We start from the raw sequence: 23,705 nt of genomic DNA, 5'->3' as shown, positions 1-23,705 counted from the left end.
TGTACCATCCAATAGCCAGTTTGGTCTAGTGGTAAAGGCATCAAGCTAGAGAAACCAAGAGACGGTGAATTCTAGTCCCACCTTAGGCATGAAAGCTGGCTGGGTGACTGGGGCAATCACCAGGAGAAGGTAAGTTCTAGCCCTATCTTAAACTATGAAAGCCAGCTGGAGACTTTGGGTCAGTCCTTCTCTCTCAGCCCACCTCACAGGGCTGGTGCTGTGGAGAAAATAAGAGAAAGAAGAAGCGTTGTGTTATGTGTACAAATAATAAAGGCAGAGTGTAAATAAATAAATTCTGGCTGTGATGCTACCATAATCAAACAAAAGGAGAGCGTCTTGGTCTTTCATCTCCACTCCATAATAGGGACATGGAAAATTCTTAGCAAGCAAGAACAGGGGATTCAGTTCCATAGGGGCAAAATGCAGTAGCATCCACTGTAGATTTAGTATGCATTGCATAACAACTTTATAGATTTAGTATGCATTGCAGCTGAAATAGTGGGGTGGAAGGAAGGAATAGGAATATTTGTTATGGGTGAGTAGAGGGAGTGAAAGCAAAGGGTTGTGCTTCACTCAGCCTGGGCAAAAATGGAATGAGTGCCCCCCGGGAGCTGTAAGATTTGAACGGAGCAATGCTTTCAGAAACAGTGAAAAATAACAGGGCAAAGAAAGTTCATGTCTTAATGGGTCATAGTAGGAGCAACAGGATGATACGGTAATTATGGAAGTCCCTGAACAGCAGAGAACAGAACAGCCCAGGGTGAAAACACAGGGCAAGGGGGACTACTGAGGAACCGGTAGAGGACTGAAGACAGCTCTGCTCACATGGATCTGATGGCTGCGGTCAAGAGAGGGGCTCTTTGAAACTCCACTCCCAATCACGGAGAAGACAAGGATCACCATATGTTTGCTCCAGGCAGAGCCTCCCTGAAAAGAAGTCACACAATAGCAATTTCCACTGTGTTCAAAAGTTGGTCATCTCCTGACCAGCAGAGAACAGAGCAGATCTGATGGAATGGATTGCCCCGAGGTAAGGGAGGTGCATTTCAGAGGAGCAAGAGACCACTCAGTCCAGATATTGTCAACTCTACAAATGAGCATGGCTGCAGCCATGTTTTCTTCTCATTCTAAGTTGCCACATAGGAGGGGGGTTGCCTAGGTGCTTAGTTAGTCAAAATATTTTTTTGTCCCATGGGAACCGAGGTTATCGGCTGCTCCCAAGACTAGAGACTGGGAGTTGCATAAAAAGCCCACCAAATAATCATATTGGGGAATATAGTAAGATTGCACAGTTTAATGGGTGGGACGTTTAACTTTGTATTGGGAAATTGTTACTTGTGTATCCAGACTTGGTTTCACTTTTGACCATGCCGATACTTTGTAACTAATAAACATGTTCTTTGAGGAATTTGCAAGCCTCGGAGTTCTGCTCTATTCGTCTCTTCTGTTTGAACCATGACAGATATCACGTGTGAGAGAAACGGGTGAAGGCAGCTCACTTCACTTGTAAGATATACTTTTCTTGTGAGATACATTCACTACGTGAGTGCTAAATTTGGCAAGGTTTTGCCTATAGGTGTGAAATATTTTTTTTAAAAAAAAACTCAACTTGGAAGAATCACCATTTTATATTTTTGGTTTTGAGCTTGACATCAATCTTGCTATGCAAGAAATCTGATATCTAGACTATGGCCATTAAACTACAAAGCTTAACACTGCCCAACACATAGGCATATAGACAAATCAAAAAGCTAAAAAGGAAATGAAAAGACTAAAACACTTTCTCACCAGCAATCAACACCCAGATAAGCAGAGATTAATAACAAGCTTAATACTAGACAACCATCAAACTGTAAAGAGAAGCCTAATCAAGAAATCATCAAGGTCCTTCATCCTGGTGGGGAATTTGGGGTAAGAGGGAATATTTAACCTGTCCAACTTGCACTGTGGCACTGTGTTTTTCTGCCCATTTCTGTTCCTTTGGCAAAAGTCCATATTCTGTATATCCTATTCTCCAAGCTGCAGCTGAATTCGTGGGCTAAACCTTGCTGACAGCTGCAGAATTAATCTTGGGTTTATTATTTCTCATCTTCCTTCCTCAATTCCCGACTCTTTTGTATGCACAGCCAATCCATCCCAAAACGCAGGAGTTTTCTCTCCAGCAATGTAGCACATTAATCCCAATGAGAGCAATGGCTCCTTATACATATTTTATAGACAACAAATGAACTCATAAAAATTGTATGGACTGTACACATTATGAAAAGCTACTGTTTGATAATTTAAAGATGGCTTTGACCTGCAGGTTCCACTTGAATATGACCAGGCAGCGTGGTTTATCAGTTTTGCTGTTGTGGAGGGCTCTTTTTTCATCCCAACCCCCTCTTCTCCAGTTGTAGGCAGAAAATCTACCCATATTCCGTCTCAGATATTACAGTAAAGCCTAACACCAAATGAAACTCTTACATTCTGGCTTAAGTATGAATGATCTTTGTGAAATGGAATTTCTGAGATGGACAAAGCCAAAATAATGTCATTATTTAAGAAGACATTGTTTTACTACAATGAGAAAGTTGACCAGGCCAACTTTGAAGATCTGTTCCACCTGCTGCTTAGATATTAACAAGCTAATAGATGTCAAGATTCTGGTTCTCTCCCTTTCTTTAAAAAAACAACTTTATTTTTATACCAGACCTAGATTTCAAATAGGACTATCTTTTTATAGCCAGAACACATGATCACCCTTTAGCTACTAAAGGTACCTTTCATAGACGTTTGCCTCTTGTGATCTGCTGTAGCTTATTAAGGCTTTTTGTTGGTCTCCAGGGCCTTCGGTACTTTGGCTAGAGGTGATTAGAAAAACTCAAGGGGGGTATAGGTGACTCATCGTAGACTAAAATGTATTGAGAATTACCGTGACGATTCAGTGTTGGAGTAAGACTTGGGAAATTCAGGTCAGATATTTAATAACAAGTGATTTGGGACTGATCGCTCTCTCTTCAGCCCAATCTTTTTGTTGTAGAGGAAAACCAGAGTAAAAAGTTCAGTAGTCCTCTACTTACATCCATTTATTTAATGAGTATTCAAAGTTGGTCACTGAAACTGTTGATTCTTAAGCAACACTTATGTACACACACATAGAGAGAGAGAAAGAGAGAGAGAGGGAGGGAGGGAGAGAGAGAGAGGGAGGGAGACAGAGAGGGAGAAAGGGAAAGAGAGAGAGGAAGGGATAGAGAGGGAGGGAAAGAGGGAGGGAGGGGGAAGAGAGAGAGGGAGGGAGAGAGAAGAAGGGAGAGAGAGAGGGAGGGAGAGAGAGAGAGAGAGAGAGAGAGAGAGAGAGAGAGAGAGAGAGAGAGAGAGAGAGAGAGAGAGAGATGAATGTAATGTTAGCATTTTGGATCAGATCTACAGAGTTTTGCACCAAGCTGATCTGAATTAACAGTGGCATCACCAGTCTAGAAGCATAAACTGTTTACTGATGACCGGGTGTTTTGTTACTTCACATTGTGTTGTTTGTCCATCGATTTCGATGAAGACCTTGACATCTTATGGATTGTGGGCCATCAGCGGTGTGTCCGAAGATGGCTGATGAGACCGATGTTAGCACGGAATGTTCTGCCACATACTGAACAGAGAAATGTGGACACTATTGCTTCAGCATTTGCAGCTCTGGCTTTACGGAGTGCTCGCTTCTCTTTTGCCAAGATTGTCCTTCTGTGTTCATATGTCTGGCAACCCTGGTAAACCAGGGTACGCCATGTCGGTCGATCATGCGCCAGAGATATGGTGATAGGGGAGATCATAAAGATGTTACTTGCTTGTTCTCCTGAGTGCTGCAATTATTTATTTAGCATTTAACATTATAGGATTCTCCCTTTTGCAGAACAAAAGGAAGATGATAGAGGGGATAAAAGGCAAATGTGAGGAGTGAGTATTACGTAATGTTGCATAGTAAAAGAATCAACGGGAATCCTACTAGGGACAGTCATAAGTGCGGAAGAGTTTAATTGAATTGAAACTGATCCCAGCTCAGGCTGTCTGAGCATGGTTGTTTTCTTGCAGATATTTTGTTACCCAACTAGGTAATGTCAACAGTGTTTGTCTATACACCCTGCAAGAGAAAGAAAATGTGAGACCAGCAACCCTTGATTTTGTCTATTTCAAATTCAATTTGTAGAGGGTGTTTTCGGTTACGTTGATCACATGATCTCTCCAAATGGGATTCATCAGTTGTGTGTGGTCAGGGGTGTCAAACTGTGGGATACAAACCCTCCAATAGTAACTGATTTCATAGACCTTTGCACTTTAGATGATCACATAAAGCCTTAGAAGTTAGCCTGCTGCTCTCACTGGTTGCAGGAAGGAATAAACACAGAAGTTATCAGAAGGAAATGCTGTATGTAATCTTTTTTCTCTCAGGCCAGTGTTTCCCAACCATTGCAATATTCAGGCGTGTGGATTTCAAATTCTAGAATTCCACAGCCAGCATGGTCATTAAACAGAATTCTGGGAGTTGAAGTCCACACATCTAAAAATTGACATGGCTGGGAAACATAACCTTAACCTGTCAGAGAAGAGACATATAGTGGTACCTTGGTATTCAACTCATCAAATTTGTATTCAATGTATTTTAATGTGAAAAATTGTTCCGATACTCAGCACACAAGCTAGAACTTCAATAGAGCATCAGCTGCCTTGTCACTCACTACATTATTCCTTATGGGAAAAATTTGTTCGATATTCATCATTTTTGGTACACATTGTGCCTCCCGGAACCAAGTACCAACGAGTACTGAGGTACCACTATATGTATTTTTATTGTTTGATTTGATTTGATTGGTATACAATTCAACACCCAGAGATTCTGTTATATGATGTCATGTTCCTGTATAGTGTGTGTGTGTGTGTGTGTGTGTGAGAGAGAGAGAGAGAGAGAGAGAGAGTGTCATGGAAAAACCTATACAGTATGTTATGGCATAATATATATATCTCAGCTCTGATGGCCTAAGGCAGTGGTGGCGAACCTATGGCATGGGTGCCAGAGGCGGCACTCAGAGCCCTCTCTGTGGGCACGCGCGCTGTTGCCCCAGCCCTGCCTTCCCCCATAGCCCCTCCTCACCAGCAGCCCCCCTGGAGAGTCACCCCTGGGCGCGGCCTGGGTGGAGCAATGCAGCTAAGAACATGGCAGCCAGGCAGCAGGGACAAGACTCCGCTTTTGCGCCCCAACACATGCAGATGATGCTGCTGGGTGCGGGTGGAGGGCATGGCTGCCATGGCACTACAGGGCCTCCTGGGCGATCTGCACCGGGCCATGGAGGTGGTGGATGACCCTGTGAGTGGGCAGAACAGGGGGCAGAGTGGGGGTAGAGCAGGGGCAGGCAGCCGAGCAGGCGGGCAGGCCAGGGGGCGAGGCGGGTTTTGGGCACTCAGTCTCTAAAAGGTTTACCATCACTGGCCTAAGGGAAATGGACAGTATATACTTTTTCAGTGGATTTGTGGCGTATACTTTTGAGTTTTACACACGAGTGTACAGCAGTATAACGCCCTGAATTCCTCAGCCAGCAGAGAGATGAACTCTATCTGTCTTAAAGTTGCCAAGGTTGAGAGACACTGTACAGTAAAAACTAACCAATTTATGATCTCACCAATGTTTGTGGGAAGGCAGATCATTCTATATGGTTATTACAGAAATACACGGAGGTACCCAGGTAAGAGAACTCAGTTCAGAGCATAGGTATCTACTAGTCCAACAATGTGCACTGATGATAGAAGCTCCAATCCTTGTGTGCAACCTTATAACACAAATATCAGTGAGCAGAACTTGTATCACAACCTCGTGAAACATTTCACACATTCACCTTCATGGTTAGGAATGACCCCGATGATGGAAGTCCATCCTTGTCATGATCTTTATAGACCATGCCTTGTAGGAACATAATCCATGCATCAGACTGTCTCTTTGATCAGCTTTATTACATTTCCAAATATATAGAATGGAAGCTTTTAAATGAAGAGAGCTAGTTTAGTCTACTGGTTAAGACACTCAGCTAGAAACTAGAAGTTAGTGAGTTCTAGTCCCGCCTTAGGCATAAAAACCAGCTGGGTGATTTAGGGCTGGTCGCTCTCTCTCAGCCCAACCCATTTCACAGGAGGAAATAATACTCTTATAAGGTATGTTTGCTGCCTTGCGTTATTAATATAGATGGGGTTTTTTAAAAAAAAAAAGTTTTAAAAAATGCCCTGATTTGTTTTTCAGGGATTACTATATAACCATGGTGAAGTGGGCAACCAGCACCAAGATTGCAGTCAACTGGCTAAATAGAGCACAGAACTTTTCCATTCTGACTCTCTGTGACGCAACCACAGGCGTCTGCACAAAGGTATATATATATATATATATTTGCATAATTTTTTTCAGTGGATGAAGACTGCTTTTTTGTTTTAAATCCCAAGATGATTGAGCATACAATCAATCAATCAAATAAATAAATAAGCAAAATCCTCTACTAGCATATGAACAATTCCTTTTTCTATGGTTAGTTTTCATTTTTCAAGTCTGAAAATGGAATATCACAGAATATACATAACACTGGAAAAATATATAATCAATTTTGACTGTCATTCTATCCATAGAGATTGTTTTTTTCCACCTTTAAGGTGCATCATGCAATTTTGCAGCTGCTTTTGTTTCGGGCATATTACATCATACAGGTTTTTTGTTTTAAAGTATAGGTAGTCTTTGACTTATGTCCAGTGACTTATCTACTGTTCAAAGTTATGCTGGACCTATCTGGGAACTACATATGCTTTGTATTTGATGTTACGATGCTTGGTCCCTCCCCTCTGCAATCATATGATCAAATTTTAGGTGCTCAGCAACTGAACTGTATTTATGGTCATTTGCAGCATCCCACAGTCACACAACCAAATTTTACTATGGTTTTGCTGAAAACCAGCTTTTACTCCCAGTCTTCATCAAAACCCCATCCATAGCAAACCATGTGTTTAGTTAACAGTTAATGAATGTGTTGGCCTCTTTACAACTGCAGTGTTCGCTTAACAACCACCATAAAAGGGTCATAAAATCATTTTATGACCAGCATAACTTATGTGTGATGGGGAAGCTCCATTATGTAAGTCATGAACTACCTCTACTTTTTTGTTACCTGCATTCTGCTCTAAAGGATATATGTGAGATTTAGGAAGGAGCCATTCCATGAAAAATATGTGTGTACCTTTCAATTCATCACCAGCAAGATAAGCTTATCTCTGTTTTAATGTGTCTTTTCCAGTGTTTGGATTAAGTATTGTTATTTATATTACATGGCAGACCTCTGCCATTGCAGTGATAGAATATAGGAATTAACCTGCTGTTGCTTTGATCCTTCACCACATGGTGCAATTCTGCTGGACATATTTTCAGAAATAGTTTGCCTTTGTCTTCTTCCTCTCTTCTTCCTGAGAGAAGGGACTGGCCCAAGACCACCCACCTGATTTCATACTCCTCCTCCAATGTCATTCACTACTGCACCAAGTTAGCTCTTTTCTGAAATAGGATTGGGACAGATTTCAGATTGGACAAAATTCAGATCTGAAGCTGTTAGTACAGCTTCTACTCCATAAAATCACTGTCTGTCGGTCTGCCTGTTTCTCTAATTTCTCCCTCAAGAAGACACCCTGGATGAGAAAAAAAACCCACAGAAGCTACCGGTTTAAGCATCTCCTGAAGACCACCCGGAAACTTATATTGGTCCAAAATGTAGCACTGGATTGGTTTACCCATGTTGTGTGAGTGGCACTGGCTTCCAGTTTCTTTCTGGGGGAAATTCAAAGTGGTTGTCATCAACTTTAAAGCTCTAAATGGCACATTTCCAAATTATCTGCAGGACCTTATTTTTTTAAGAATACCCACCCATCCAACAGATCAAATAAGGTGGGCATGCTTCTAGTCTCTTCTAGTCTCTTGCCATTTAATGGGAGCTAGGAAGCCTGCCTTTTGCATGGCAGTCCCTGCCCTATGGAACACACTTACCCCCCCCTAATATTTGGCAGGCCCCTGCCCTCCTAGCCTTCTGCCAAGCCTTAAAGACCCAGACCCAGTTCTCCCCCCACTCCAGGCACTGGGATAAAGTGAGGCGACTGCATGTCAGAAGATAGACTTAGCACCAAGTTTTGGTTTTATGGTTTTTATTTATTTTATTTATTTATTTTAAAAAAGTATATTACCGCCTACTTGCACATGGCAACTCAAGGCAGCTTATACAGATATAAAAACACCATATAAAAGGAATAAAAATAATAATAAGAAAAATAATAAAATAATAACCCCCCCCCACACACACACACCCTGTTGACAACACACATTCCAACTAGCCATTAAATGGGCTCCATCCCGCTCTGGGTTCCCCAGGCCTGCTGGCAGAACCAAGTCTTCAGCGCCTTCCGAAAGAGTGCTAGAGTGGGGGGGGGGGAAAATGATGCGGGGATGATGTTCCAGAGAGAGGGAGCCACCACGGAGAAGGCCCTTCTAGGCCCCCCAAGATGTATCTCCTTAGGGGATGGGACCAACAACGTTCCTTGCCTCCCTGGTCTAGTGGGTCAGGTAGATGTGACCGGCAAGAGACGGTCCCTCAGATAACCTGACCCCAAGCCATGAAGGGCCTTAAAGGTGGCAACCAGCTCCTAGAATTGCACCCGGAAGCAAACTGGCAACCAATGCAGCTCCCACAGGAGAGACGATACGTGTGCATACTGAGGTCTGCACAAAACCATGCGGGCTGCTGCATTTTGCACCATTTATGCATTTTAGCTTTTGCTGCATTTATGTTATTTTAGCTTTGGGTTGGAAGCTGTCCTGGGTTTGTTATAAGGTAGGTGGCTATGTAAATGTTTTAAACAAATAAATATCTTCATAGATAACTGCTGAGCTGTAAATGCATTCACTTGTTTAACTAGGGAGCAGCACTAGTTTAACAAGAGTCAAAACCAAGAATAGTTCTATCGTTTGTGTTGCCTTTTCTTAAAGCCTGTTCAGAGGCTTCATCTCTTTTTGCTCATTTACTGTTGGATTTGCTTTCTGCACTGATGAGCAAAATGTAATAAATAAAAAGTATACTTTAATTATGTGTCTTCGTTTCAGAAACATGAGGATGAGAGCACAGCCTGGCTGCATCGACAGGTAATAGTAGTTTTTTTAAAATGGGATCGGTGTTCTTTTACTTTGCAAAAGAAAAAAGTATTTTCAACAATAGAAATGTTCTACTATTTTCATTACAAGAAGGATTATATTTATACAGACATGAAGATTTAAGAGAGACAAACTTACATATCGTTTCAGATTAATTGTGGTTTGAGGGCATTTTTATTTCATTAATTTTATTTCATTCTGTAAAGAGGACTATAAAGGTTTGAAAACAGTCACAGACCTTTCAGATGTTAAGCAAACTAGTTTCAGAGCAATCTCGGTTCCAAATACACAATTTGAAAATTGATCTCAACTACTGTGATAGGATGTTATGATTGGTTCTAATGGAGACTTTTCTCTAGAAATCTCTGCATCCCTTTTATTATCTAGCATTAGAGCTGGAAAAAATGCTTTGATGTACTTTCCACTTATATTTTCAAAATTCATAAAATCTCTTTGATAACATATATTCTATAAACCTGAATCAAATATGAATGCAGTGCTTAGACACACACAAACACACAGGCCTCTGAGTCAGTTTTTGACTTCTGGTGGCTGTCTGGGAAAATTCTTGCAGTTTTCCTGGAAACATTTTGGAAGTAGTTTGCCATTGCCTCTTTCCACTAGTTGTTCCTGACCTGAAAGGGTTGACATTCATCTTGAAGACACCCTTATCTCTGAACTAGTGTGGGAATGATGAAACATAGGATCAGCAGCCCAAGCTACAACTCACACATTCATTTTTCTGACATCTTGAATGCCAGAGAAAAATTACTGCATGTGTTTGGATTTTGCAAAGAAGGTGGAAGAGCAACTTCTAAAACATAAACAAATTTGGTCCAGTTATTACAGCTTAGCACACAATCGTGGCAGAAATGAAGGATGAAACTATAAGCTCCTTTAAAATAGATATGAGATGCCTTCTGGCTATTTCTGTGTAGATCTGTGTATGTGTGTCTGAAGCTTTTTAAAAACTTGGCCGGAAGAAAACATCTTTGAAGATCAAGATGCTTCAGGTGCCCTCAAATCTCTTCAGGGCTCCTTCCTTTGATAAGGGGTCCTACTAAAATCAAAAAGAAAACCAGATTTATTTTATTAATGAGCAGCTAGAGCAGGATCCTTAGATATCCTGATGCATAGTGATTTAGTTCAGCTTGTGCACATTCTCGAAAGAGACAGACAGAATGAGAAACTGGCTCTGCTGCACTTAATATGACTCTCTTTCTCTTTCTCTCTCTCTCTCTTTCTCTCTCCAACCTCCTTTACATCATCTTTATAAACTACATTTGCACCTTCTCGTTATTTTGCAGAATGAAGAGCCCATTTTCTCCAAAGATGGCAAGAAGTTCTTTTTTGTCCGAGCCATTCCTCAGGGGGGACGAGGAGAGTTCTACCATATTGCCATGTCATCATCTCAGGTGAGACTACCTTTATTTAGCTGGTGAGTGAGATGAAGATAAATATGCATAGTTCTTACGACAAGGAAGATGGCTGCCGCCAAATCAAAATGCCCTCTGTCCAAGTCAGCAATGTCTGAATATGAACCAAGGTTTTATGGAAAGAAACCTGGTTTGTTATTGGTAGAAGATGATGACATTGATGACCAGGTATTTGCAGGTAGTGCTCACTTAGGGACCATTTGAAGCTATAACCCACCCCAAAAATCTACTTAGGATGCAGATTTGAAGGTCCAAATACCATCCCTCTCTGTCACCCACAATCATGTGATTGCATTTTGGGTGACTGGCAAGTGACCCACATTTATGGCCAGAGTTGCCAGCATTTACTTCCAGTTTTCGACAAAAACACGCCTATTGCAATTAATGGGTTCAATTCACCACCACCAAAAAATATCATGAAATCAGATCAGACGTGATGACCCGCTTAAGAACCAGCATCATTTATGACCTCTTAATAAATCAGCGAACATGCCTTTCTCCTCCTATTTTCCCCCACAACAACACAACCCTGTAAGGTGGGTTGGGCTGAGAGAGAGGAGGTCAGCCAGTTGGCTTTCATGCCCAAGTCAGGACTAGAACTGTGAGCTTCTTGGACGAGATAAAAATACAACAAATGCCAAACTAAAATAGATACATTATTATGATTAGATTTCACCTGATTTTAGCCACTCTGGGAGAAAAATGAGGACAAATGTAAATTGTTCCCATTTTAATAGAATTTACTATTCACACTTCTGGAACCCATGTAGAAACTGTAATATAATTATTTCTACTTCCTCTGACTTTTGCAGTGCAATCCACCAATTATTAATATATTCAAAAATATCGATGTAAATAGCAATAGCATTTAGACTTATATACCACTTCATAGTGCTTTACAGAACTCCCTGAGTGGTTTACAAGTATTAGCGTATTGCTCCCCACAGTCTAGCTCTTCATTTTACCAACCTTGGAAGGATAGAAGGCTGAGTCAACCTTGAGCCATTCACAATCAAACTCTTGGCAGTGGGCAGAGTTTGCCTGTAATACTGCACTTTAGCCACTGTGTCATCACAGCTCTTAAAGATGCATAACAGCCAGGGGTCTATTAGAGTTTAATGTATCAAAAATTAGTAATTGGTTGATGGTCCTCTGAACTTATCAAATCAGACTCAAGTATTCTCTCTTTTTTGGAAAATGAATTTGGGGCACAGATGGAGGAAAAAGTGAATTTAGTGCCTTCCTGCTATTTAAGTATTATTTCTAGGTGTTGAGAAAGTTGTCAGGGTCCAGGAAAATCTGCTTTAGTTTTTACAATAGGGTTGCTGTTCAGATATTTCCATGAGCTTATACAGGTAGTCCTCAATTTATGGCCAGTTGTTAAGTGACCATTCAAAATTACAACTAACTCCAAAATGGGAACTTGCAACCCAGATTCAAAACTCTGACAATCTGATCTACAGGATTACCTCTTCCTTGCAAAAATCCCTTGTAAAATTCAATCTTTGGAACACGTTGTATCCAAAATTGTAGATATGGAGAAAAGGCAGCAATGACAACCTGACAAGTTCTTCTTTCTGTCCTCCACATGAAAAGACCTCAGTACAGATAGTCCTCCCTTAATGACCAGTTTTACAGCTTGAAAAGCATTGTTGGTCATCATATATGGTCATGCTATCACCTGCCTGCAGTCATGTGAGTTAGCTTTATCACCCATTAGGGTGTTCTGGAGACACATTTGTAATGTTTTTTTGCTGGTTTCTGCCAAAAAACCCAGCCATGAATGGTTTGTGTAACGACTCTTGCATTCATTCAACGATCACAGCATTTGCTTAATCACTACTACAAAAAAAGCCAGAAATTTACTTCCGGTCATGTGGGCACCTCAACTTACAATTTTAGCAAATTACAACCATAATTTTGGGCTTAATTACAGTTGTAATTCAAGGACTACCCACAGTACTTTTTTTCTCCCTTTGCTTCCCTTTTCTCCCTTAATGAAAAGAAGAATGAGGGGGGACATGATAGCAGTGTTCCAATATCTCAGGGGCTGCCACAAAGAAGAGGGAGTCAAGCTAATCTCCAAAGCACCTGAAGGCAGGACAAGAAGCAACGGATGGAAACTAGTAATCAAGGAGAGAAGCAACCTAGAACTAAGGAGAAACTTCCTGACAGTTAGAACAATTAACCAGTGGAACCACCTGCCTCCAGAAGTGGTGAATTCTCCAATACTGGAAGTTTTTAAGAAGAGACTGGACAGCCATTTGTCTGAAATGGTGTAGGGTTCCTGCCTGAGCAGGGGGTTGGACTAGATGACCTTTAAGTTCCTTTCCAGCTCTATTATTCTGTTATTCTGCTCTTGAGTAAGGAATATGTTTATTTCGGGCATAAATTCAAGCCCCTTTTTTACATGGCATTTATGTTTTAAGACTGTAAAGAAAAGGAGGAGCATAATGCTATTTTTCAGACTGTGGTAGAGAATTTCAGAGAATATGTTTGAAAAAAAGGTGAGTCTGATTTTTACTGATAAGGGGTTTTGCTAAATCTTTCTGAAGTTCTTTTTTTCTTCTTTTTCTTGGCAGCCCAATAGCAGCAATGATAATTTACAATCTATTACATCGGGTGACTGGGATGTGACCAAAATTTTGGGCTATGATGAGAAGCAGCATAAAATGTAAGTAATTTTTTTTAAAGTAAAGGAAGCTGATCTAATTTGAGATTTACATAGGATAGCCTGATCAGTGGAAAGCATCTGTGGCCTGCTGGAAGCCAAAAAATGTGTATCGGTTTTACTTTGGTTGAGATGAAAGTCCCAATCTGTGAAATAATAACAGATTGTTATGAAGTCCCTCCTGCTGTCATAGGGCCATTGAAGCAATTTCTGCTGCATATGAAATGGGAAGATCTGGCTTGGCAGTAGTGGACCAGCAGCCGAACGTGAGCAAACAGTGTGATGCAGCAGCTGAACAGGCCAATGCAATCTTGGGTTTCATTAACACAAGCATTGCATTCAATTTATGGAGTTAATTCCATCCTGGAATTCAACCCCTTTGAGGAATAATTTGAGGAATGAGGCAAGTTTACATTACAAAAGCATTTGAACAAGATCAATTAGCTATACAGTTATCCTTACATAAGACTATCATAGTAAAAGGGTCAGATCGATTCCCTGCTTTGGGACAAGCTAAGACCCATAAGTTGAATTAAAAGAGGAAGATCCAGACCGAAGCTGAGGAGGAATTTTGTGATATCAATAAATATTATTTGCTGTAGATTTTTAAATGGTGACTGGAGGACCTCTTGTCCTAAATGGCTAAGCAGATTTCTGGATTGAACAGGAGGTTGGATTGTATGACCTCTGGGTTCCCTTGCAACACATGCATTCTTTGATTCTATGACATTTCAGATAAAAGAAGCACTTTGGATATATCTTGCTATTATTATTATTATTTGTCCTTTGATTTTTGGGTCGAACTGATCCGATTGTCAGAAAAGAAAATTTAATGAATTTCCAGGATTTTTTTTTTAAAAGTAGTATTAAAATGCATTGAATGATATAACTCTTTGTGTCTGAAATATCTTAATTTGGGGAGAAGAATGAGAACTGTTAAAGAGGATTCATTGCTGAACTGTCAGTCTTGTTATAGCAGTAGTTTAAATCAGTACAATGGAAATGTTATTTTTCTATTGCTTTGATCAACATTGACATTCTGTGTCAGTTTCATCCGACAGCTGGAAAGCCGTGACTAATTTGGAAAGCATAATTGCACGTGACTATATTTAATTGCTTGATTTCCATGTTATTTTGACAAATGTGTTCAAATATAGTTCATGAACATGTGGCCCTCAAATGTGAAACAGCTATATCCAACTACAGTTTTAGCCAGAAAAGTATGAACAAGAATTTCTGATTACTTTTCAACCATCAATATAGACCAGGGGTGTCAAACTGAATTTCATTGAGGGCGGCATCAGCATTGTGGTTGCCCTGGGGGGGGGAAGGTGGGTGTGGCCAGAGTGGGTGCAGCCTACTGGGGGGGCGTGGATGGAGTGGGTGTGGCCTACTGGGTGGGCAAGGCCAGTTCTACATCATTTGCGTCAAGGATGCCTGTGGGGACTTGGGCAGGAGTGGGTCTCTGGCAGAAGGGGGTGGGACCAGGGCAAGTGCCAAGGCATGGTCCACCAGGGCAAGTGCCAAGATGGTCACCACAAAATTGTACATTGGCTCCCGGCTGGCCTGGGCCAGGGCCAAGGCAGCAGGGGCCGTTCCCTCACTGTTTCCAGGATGGTTTCACGGGCCACATGAAACCACTTTGCGGGCCGCATCCAGCCCCCGGGCCTTGTGTTTGACATGTCTGATATAGACCGTAATTAATAAAATATAGAGAAATCAGTAGTACAATTTGGTGGTATGCTAGAAAATGGAGGATTGGTCGCCAGATAGGTTCAGTAAGAATAAAACAGCAAATTTTAATGATGCTGTAGTTTAATCAATGCAGGCAGCCCTTGATTTACGGCCAAGAATGGGACTAGCAAGGAAGTTGATAACCACATAAATTATGCTACAGTTGTTAAGTGAATCATGCAGTTGTTACATTGCATGCAGTGAACCTGGCTTCCCCCATTGCTTTCCTTGTGAGAAGCCAGCTGGGAAGGTCACAAATGGTGATCACATGACCTCGGGACACTGCAACCGTCACAAATACATGCCAGTTGCCAAGTGCCTGAATTCTGATCATGTGACCACGGGGCTGCTGTGATGGTTATAAGTGCAAGGATTGGTCATAAGTCACTTTTTAAAATGCCATTGTAACATTGAACAATCACTATATAAGTAGTCATAAGTTGAAGACTACCTGTATCTACACTTTTTCTATTGTTTTTATTGTCATATGAACCACTAGAGCTATGGAAGTATATTTAATAAGCAAACAATAGAGTTACAATTGTCAACCTGTTAGCTAGTTTCATATAGTGAAACAGTATTTTATATACACCCTGCATCATTGATTGGGCCCCACTTATATCTCCAGATTGTCCCCACTTCTGCAACTGAAAGCTGAATACACATTTATATGCACTAGAAAAAAATAATTATACAACAGGAGACAGAAATGAATATTTGGGAAGGACTGGGAAAGAACTTGAATATTCACAGAGCACAGTGAAGAAGGGGGGAACCTAAACCACCCACTTATTTTTTTTCAAACTCCCAGCCATGAAGACTAGAGACTTGTCTAAGAAAAAACAACCTGGAATCTAGATTTTATCAAGAAACAAACACTTTGGAAAATGTTTCTGGCATGTCAGAAACTTTTGGCCAGACATTTTTCACTTTTGTTTTAAAGGAAATCTATGCTTAGGGAACTCACACCAGTGAAATGTTGCTCCTAAAAGCCTAATTATGTGTATATATTTTATTTTAGCTATTTCCTCAGCACAGAAGAGTTGCCAAGGACTCGGCATTTATACAGGTATGATTAGTTTTATGCAAAGATAACTTTCTGATTATATTTGGGGAAAAGGCCACTTTTACACTTAATGTTGCTGTCAGCTTCCCAGCCTTTATTTTGCGGATATTATTATTTATCTGTCTTTGTCTTTGTGGTTTTTGTTTTTGTCTTTGTCTTCATCGTTGTTCTCTTCTTCCCTTTCTGTCCCTCTTGATATTTATTTATTTATTTACTTTTGAGGAGGGGAGGAAACAAACATCCCAACACAAAATATTTTAAACAGGGCCAAATGCATTTTAAAGATAAACAAAATAGCAAGACCCTTCCCATTTATCCGCTATCTTTAGGATGACATCACCTCCCAAATGACTGGTGTCTGCAGCGCCATAGGCAGATGAGCTATTGCCAATAACACAGTTCTTGTTTCACATGCTTCATTATGCGGAAAAGGTTATGCTTGTCTGTCATCCTCTCAGAGGGCAGGTGCTGCAGAAGTCCTTCCTAAAAGGTCTGCATATTCCACATGTAAACCATCCAGGGCTCCCTGGTGGATGCATCAGTCAGGATTCAGTGCTTGGATGTGCACCAAGAAGGCAATTTCAAACAAAGCTCTTGGATTTCCCATTGTTTTAATCAGATTCTTGATGCAGAATGATATTATTGTTGCAGGATCCAATCTGGATCAGTCACTGGGACCTTTAGTCTTCTGAGCTTTCGGACTCCTGCTAGAGCCCATCCTCAGGGGACTTCTCTCTCTAACTTCTCTTAGAGAGAAGCTCCCTTAGGGTGGGCTGCAACATGAGTCCAAAAACTCGGAAGACTAAACCTCTGGTCCCAGTGATTGATCCAGATTGGATCCTGCAACATTATCTTGCGACATGTATGTTTGCCTTCATTTGTGATATTCTTGTTATTATCAGCCCAGATCAATCCACTGTAGGATGAAAGTCTTTTCACTGAATGTTTTGAACCGTCATCTAACACTCTGGTCCAATGCAAGTTGGTTGATAGCCCTTTTTATGACATCACAATCAAGAGTCAACCTTTGTGCTTAAGGGAGGACTAGAATTTGGGTCTCCAAACTCCTAATCCAGCACATTATCCACTACACTCGTCTTTTCCAGTCTTTGTAACTTTCGGATAGAAAGACCTCAAATTCCAGAATTTCTGAATTCTATGAGTTGAAGTCCATATTTCTGAATGTTGCCAAGACTGAAAAACACTGCACTACACCAAACTGTTTTTTTCACCCTTGATATGTAATTATGTCGTTTGCCTTCAGTACTTGCCTGCTGTCAGTTTAGACTTAGCTTTTAATCGTAATCCCATTCCTTAAAAAAAACAAACCAATTTGTTCTGTTTAGGCCTAAACCTTTTAAAAGCCTCTATCTCCTCAGTGTTCTAGGTCAGTTCCTAGGTTGATGGCTGGCTGGGGAATTTGGAGGAGTTGAAGTCCACACATCTTAAAATTGACAAGGTTGAAAAATACCGTTGTAGGTCATTGCAGCTAATTTGTTCCCATTTCATGTAGCCAGTTTGGTCTAGCAGTTAAGGCATCAGACTAGAAACCAGAAGACTGTGAGTTCTAACTCCACTTTAGGCATGAAAGTCAGATTGATGACTTTGGGGCAATCACCAGGAGATGGTGAGTTTTAGTCAGGTTAGGCAGGAAAGGCAGCTGGGTGACTTTAGGCCGATCACCTGGAGATGGTGAGTTCTAGTCCCGCCTTAGTCATGAAAGTCAGCTGGGTGACTTTGGGCCAGTCCCTTTATCTCAGCCTAATCCACCTCACAGGGTTGTTATTGTGGGGAAAACAGAGGAGGAAGGAGCATTAGGTATGTTCACTGCCTTGAGTTACTGATAAAGTAATAAAGGCAGAATAAAAATATAATGAATGAATCTAACCATGATGAATACATAGAAATTGCCTTGCATTTTGAGAGATTATTCATCTACCTGCCCTCCTATCTACTTATCTAGCTTAGTCTCCCTCACCCTTTGAAATATATGGGGCTGTAACCTCCCAGAATTCCCAGTCTATGTGGGTTGCAACTCATCTGGATGGAATCAGATTGGGGAAGAGTGACTTTGAGGCAGAGATCACCTTGGGGTCTAGATCAAACATTAATAAATACTCCAGCCTGTTTTGCTTTTTGACAATTAAATCTCTCTTTGTTTTTCATTGTTTGTTACAGTGCCAGCACTAAGGGGAACTTCAACCGGCAATGTCTCTCTTGTGATTTGATTAACAACTGCACTTACTTCTGTGCAACTTTCAGCCACAACATGGCATATTTCTTGTTGACCTGTGAAGGTAGGCTTTATAAATAATCACCAAGTTATTTCAGGCCTTCCATAAAAAAGATTGATGCCACACAAAGAGCAGGTTCATCCAGAAGGTGTTGGGAAAGAAATGGAATGCAAATGAATATAGAATATTTTAAGAGCATTTACCAGATACTCAACTTAGAACCATTTACCTCTTACCAGATAAGTCCTCAACTTAGAACCATTAGTGATCATTCAAAATGACAACAGCACTGAAAAAGTCATCTAATTTATTATTTATTCATTTATATTCTGCCTTTATTATTTTTACAAATAAGGTGGCGAACATATTCAACACGCCTTTCTCCTCCTGTTTTCCCCACAACAATCCTGTGAGGTGGGTTGGTCCAAGGTCACTCATCTGGCTTTCATGGCTAAGGCAGGACACTTACAGCTTTTTGTTTTGTTTGTACTATATTTTTGAAAAAAAATTCAAGAATGCTGTGATGACACCCATCAAAAATGGCCAGGATTTCAATTGCATCTTGAGGTTTTTGACCCAGCTCCCTGCAGCTACACCTGAACTACAAAGCTATGGAAGTTGGCAGGGGTGTGTCTGTGCCAATACTTTCAAAGCTCATAAAACACCATTCAGGATTTTTTAAAAAAAGAAATCTGTGATCACCAGCAAATGCCAGAAACATTTGTCTCTGTTATTGACTCAGAGAATATTACTGGCAACACACAGCTTTTAATTACAGTCAGGGATTGAAAAGTGCTCCTGGCGTCTTTGTTTATTAGTATGATAATACGGCCTTGGTATATGAGATTTCAATGCATTACAGTGATCCATAATTCATGGTCTAGCAAATAAAGAGATCCCGGAAGCCATATGCTGGGGTGGGAGGGGAGGGGGGCCGCAGGGAGGGAAGATCTGCCTCTGCCAATTAGCCCCTTTGTAGCATCCAGGGGCTTTGTGTGATCTCCATATCTCCAGCTGATCTTTTAAATCATTCATCATTGCTGGAAAGGTACCACGATAGAGGCTGTAGACCATTTTCATGGTTGGTTGTGTAGGAAAAGATTTGCTTGTCTGAAATGTTCTGAAGATATTTGAAGAAGAGGGAATATTTTTTCCCTCTTAACCATTAAAAAAGGAAAAACAAATTTACTTTCTTTTCACCTTTTTAAAAAACCTTTCTCACATTTTTATGTTTCTTGGTAGTTATCCCAGAATACTGATTGCTCATTATCATGATTTCTGTCAGCTTTATTTTATTTTATTATTTTTTTAAAATTTGTATGCCGCCCATCTCACCATCAAGCGACTCTGTTATTAACTTTTATTTTTTTTAAAAAAACATAGGCAGGCATCACACAGTGTTTTGGAAAGGCAAAACAGGATTTTCCCAAAACATGTGGCACTTTTAATTATTTCCTTTGGCCCCAGATGTGTTAAGATTTTGTTAGTTTCATCATGAATGGCTGGAAAATAGCATTTCTTTCAAACAGCATTGTTGCAATGTGATCATTATGTAACTAAGGGAAAAGTAGTAGGGAAAGAAAGTCTTAGCTAATAAAATAATTTTAATACTATTTCTAACTATTAATCAGTCTTTTAGTTGATGAAACAAATTCAATCTACCTTTTTTTTTTTCAATTCCCTGAGCAATTGCATGCCTCAATAGAAAAAACTGTCATTTTCTGTGTTCTCATAGATTTTCTTTTCTACCAACATCAAAGGAAATATCACTGCGGGTACATTTGCACCTATATTAAAATATGGGGATCTGGGAAGAAAGTCAATCATTGAATCATGGAGAGAGAGAAAATATTATTGATTGCAAGGTTACATTCATCTGGAAGTAACATACATGTGTACACACAAAAGCATTGTGTATTCCCAATGTTAAGAGGTGTTGAATTTGACTTTTGCTCGGGAACCATAAATACATGAATGTTTGCAAGGAAAATGTTTTGCAATGTAGTGGAACAATATCTCAGAAGGGCTGTGTTCACACCAGATGAATTAATTTAATTAGTGTAAAGCTTCCTTAATGGGGGTTTTTTTCTGGCTTTCCCTCAGTTTAACATAATGGACTGTTCAAAAGCAGAAAACAGGTTGTGGGATGAAAACAGCTGTATTAATGCACGATAAATAAAGAAAATGCAGTCTATAGATCTCAGGGGAACATGCAAATGCCTTTAGAAAGATTGGTATAGAATAACCTATAACAGTTTACTCAGATTTTTTTCTGGAATAACACCTATTTTTAATCATGTAACACTCCTCTGCCAACTTAGGAAGAAAACAAGTTGGTGATCTTTGGAAAACATTTATTTTTCCAGACTCAAAGTTTCCTCCCTCCCCTTCCCTCTTTCTATCTCTTGTTAGAAGACTCCAAAATTCCTTTTACTTCTCAGCAACTTTGATGGAGAAAAATGACATTTCCCATTTATCTTAACTGAAACCTGGATACCCGGATTCTATATTCTATATTCTGGATATCCAGAATCTTTATTGCTCATCTGTACCTCTCAGGTTCAGTTCAAAATAAAGATGGTGGCCTTTGAAATACTCTGAGATTAAGGCACTTTGATTTTAGGACGCTGCCAGGGATAACTGCAGGAAGGAATTTTTAAAAAAAGTCCACAGCCACCACAACTGCACCATCAAGCTCAAATCATTTTTATATACGTCCTCCAATGAATTTAAAAAGAGGTGATACGGGTAGTTTTTTACTTATGGCCACGATTGGGACCAGAATTTCCATTCTTAAGGAAGGTGGTTGTTAACTGAGTTGTGTCTGTCTTAATGACCTTTTGCCCTATCTGTTAAGTGAATCACACTGTCGTTAAGTGAATTCGGCTTCCCCCATTAACTCTCTTTGTTGGAAGCTGGCTGAGAAGATTGCAAATGGCAATCATATGATCCCAGGACACTGCAGCCATTGCAAATACATGCAAGTGTGCCAAGGTAGCTGTGTCTATATTGAGCTGCCTTGCTTTGCATTATTCATTGTTTTTAATTAAAGAACATTAAAAAAATAAAACAGAGAGGGCAAAGCAACATGGCATGGGCAAGTAACATGTTGAGCTTTAGATCCAAATAAGTGTTCTTATACAGCTGGCCACACAATTACAGGTAGTCTCAACTATAATTGTGAAACTAGCTGCCATTATAATTCGTGATGGGAGCTTGCCTATGGTCATAATGGCAGTCATAAAAAAAAAATCCATGGCAGTTGTTAAGCCAAACACTGTGGTTGTAAAACAAACACCATGGTCCTTAAGGGAACCAGTAGTTTGCTAAGAATGCCATTTTACTGAAAACTGGAAGTAAATGCCAATTTTTAGCAAAACTCTTCATGAAATGTGGTCACTTGACTATGGGACACTACAAGCAACTATAAATACATTCTGAGTACTGAATGCTCAAGGTTTGATCACCTGACCACAGGGGACAATTGTCTGGGTTATACGTAAATAATCCCCTGGCAAATCCTTCATAATTTTGAATGGTCGCAAAGCGGCCAGTCGTAAGTGGACGACTTACCTGTCGGTAATTCAGAACTATACATTCCCTTCCTTTGACCACAAAGATTTCTTCCTTATTTTCTTTTCATGTGCTACTGTAGGAGTATATGTATCAATTGCAATCCTCAGGGTTGGAAGGCACATTTGGAATTTTCAAACATCTAGATGCCCTGGGTGACTTTAGCTGACCCATTGACCAGATGGCTGTAATACGTACAGGGCCATCTGGATTGCTTCAAACATACTGTCCTGTTTTGGTTTCCGAATCACTTTATTTTTTTGAAGCAGGGTGGATACATTTCAGATTTTGGTGTCTAGGAGATTGTATTTTTTTTTAAAAAAGAAGAACAACATCACTATAGACAAAGCTGGCAGGAAGCAATGCTTAAAGATCAGTTAATAACCTGCTAGAAATGCTTGCATTCTTAGAGCTTTACTTTCTCCTTCACACAATGCATTATCTGAGCAGTATAATCCTTTGTGTCATATACATAGTATGACATTAAAATAATCTAAAACAAATTCTTTTAATTGTGTTTGCACTAATTAAAATATTGACAAATTAGAGAAGATGAAGCTAGCCGGTGCTCCGCTGGGAGAGTCTGTCTATCTTCCATGTTTTTGGTTGGGGCCTATTAATTATCTTCGGGCAACTGGTTGCTTAAATCGGCTTTCCATGTAATAGGACAGGTATTTAACATCTAGCCCCGAATATCACTTTAGATGCATTTTCTTAAATCTAAAGGCATTTTCTTCCTTTTTTTTTTTGAAGGTCCACGAATTCCAATGGTAACTGTCCACAGAACATCCGATACAGAAAGTAAGTATTTGTAGGGGGCTTTTGAGATTGGGAGATCTTCGAAAGGGAAGACAACATACCCAGCAGAGAACAAAAACAGAGAGCTATCTCAAGTTCCAATGAGTAAAAAGCTAAAGAATATTTGTGGGTATTAGTTTTATTATGTGAGATAAACGTAGAGAAATTGGAGCGATAGAATCGCACAGCTGGTCTTTCCCTTGGGTAAAGAGACATGCTGGGTATCTGACGTCATGTTTAAAGGTTGAAAGCCAGCAACCTAGATGCATCTAAGAATATGAAAATGGGATGGGTCCAGGCTACCCCAAGGGACCATCTCATCCCAACGGGATTGGCCCACCCCATTTGCTCCTGCAGGAGGGGCATGCTGCAGAACCTGTCAATCAAGGAATTCCAGTTGGTGGGGTCCAGGAGAAGGGCCTTTTTTGCTGTGGCTCCTGTCCTCTGGAACATCGTATCCCTTGAGGCAGGAGTGGGCAATTAATTTTCCCAAGGGGCCACATGAGGAACTGGGACTGTTCTGAACCAATAGCTCTTGGCTGCACTCTGTTCATTCACCTGCAAGGCCACACTTTGACCAAAGCAGCAGTGGGTGGTTGAGCCTGGATCCCCTTGCGCAATGACCACCACTGATACTTCCTCAGGCTGCTCCAGGTGAGGAGTGGGTGCTGCACAGGAACAGAAAAGTGTTTCCTCTCCCCACCCTTCTGCGGCCACCAGCTGACTGAAGAAGCGCACAGTGACTGTGAAAAGCCATGACTCTGCTTCTTCTCCCCTCCCCTCCCCTCCCCTCCCCTCCACTGCACTTCCTCAAAAAAGGAAAAAAAATGGACCCAGGAAATTACAGACCTATCAGCCTGACCTCAATACCTGGGAAGATCCTGGAAAAGATAATCAAACAACGAATCAACAAACACCTAGAGGCAAACAAAGTCATTACTAAAAGCCAACATGGGTTTGTCAAAAATAGATCATGCCAGACAAATCTTATTGCATTCTTTGACCA

The 23,705-nt window shown here is 40.5% G+C and overlaps 1 protein-coding gene across 1 annotated transcript in view; it reads left to right on the top strand.

The window, feature by feature from the left end:
• Positions 1–23,705, top strand: part of DPP6 (dipeptidyl peptidase like 6) — a 362,352-nt gene that overhangs the window by 316,402 nt on the left and 22,245 nt on the right. The window contains exons 11-17 of the mRNA XM_015832529.1: positions 6,257–6,380; positions 9,140–9,178; positions 10,495–10,602; positions 13,206–13,297; positions 16,050–16,097; positions 18,273–18,391; positions 22,655–22,702. Coding sequence (XP_015688015.1) covers positions 6,257–6,380; positions 9,140–9,178; positions 10,495–10,602; positions 13,206–13,297; positions 16,050–16,097; positions 18,273–18,391; positions 22,655–22,702 — 578 coding nt within the window. The remainder of the gene's footprint in view (positions 1–6,256; positions 6,381–9,139; positions 9,179–10,494; positions 10,603–13,205; positions 13,298–16,049; positions 16,098–18,272; positions 18,392–22,654; positions 22,703–23,705) is intronic.

This window comes from Protobothrops mucrosquamatus, unplaced genomic scaffold (assembly GCF_001527695.2).
Source record: "Protobothrops mucrosquamatus isolate PMUCROS unplaced genomic scaffold, P.Mucros_1.0 scaffold5, whole genome shotgun sequence".
NCBI lineage: Eukaryota > Metazoa > Chordata > Lepidosauria > Squamata > Viperidae > Protobothrops > Protobothrops mucrosquamatus.
This window is presented reverse-complemented; position numbering and strand designations above follow the sequence as displayed.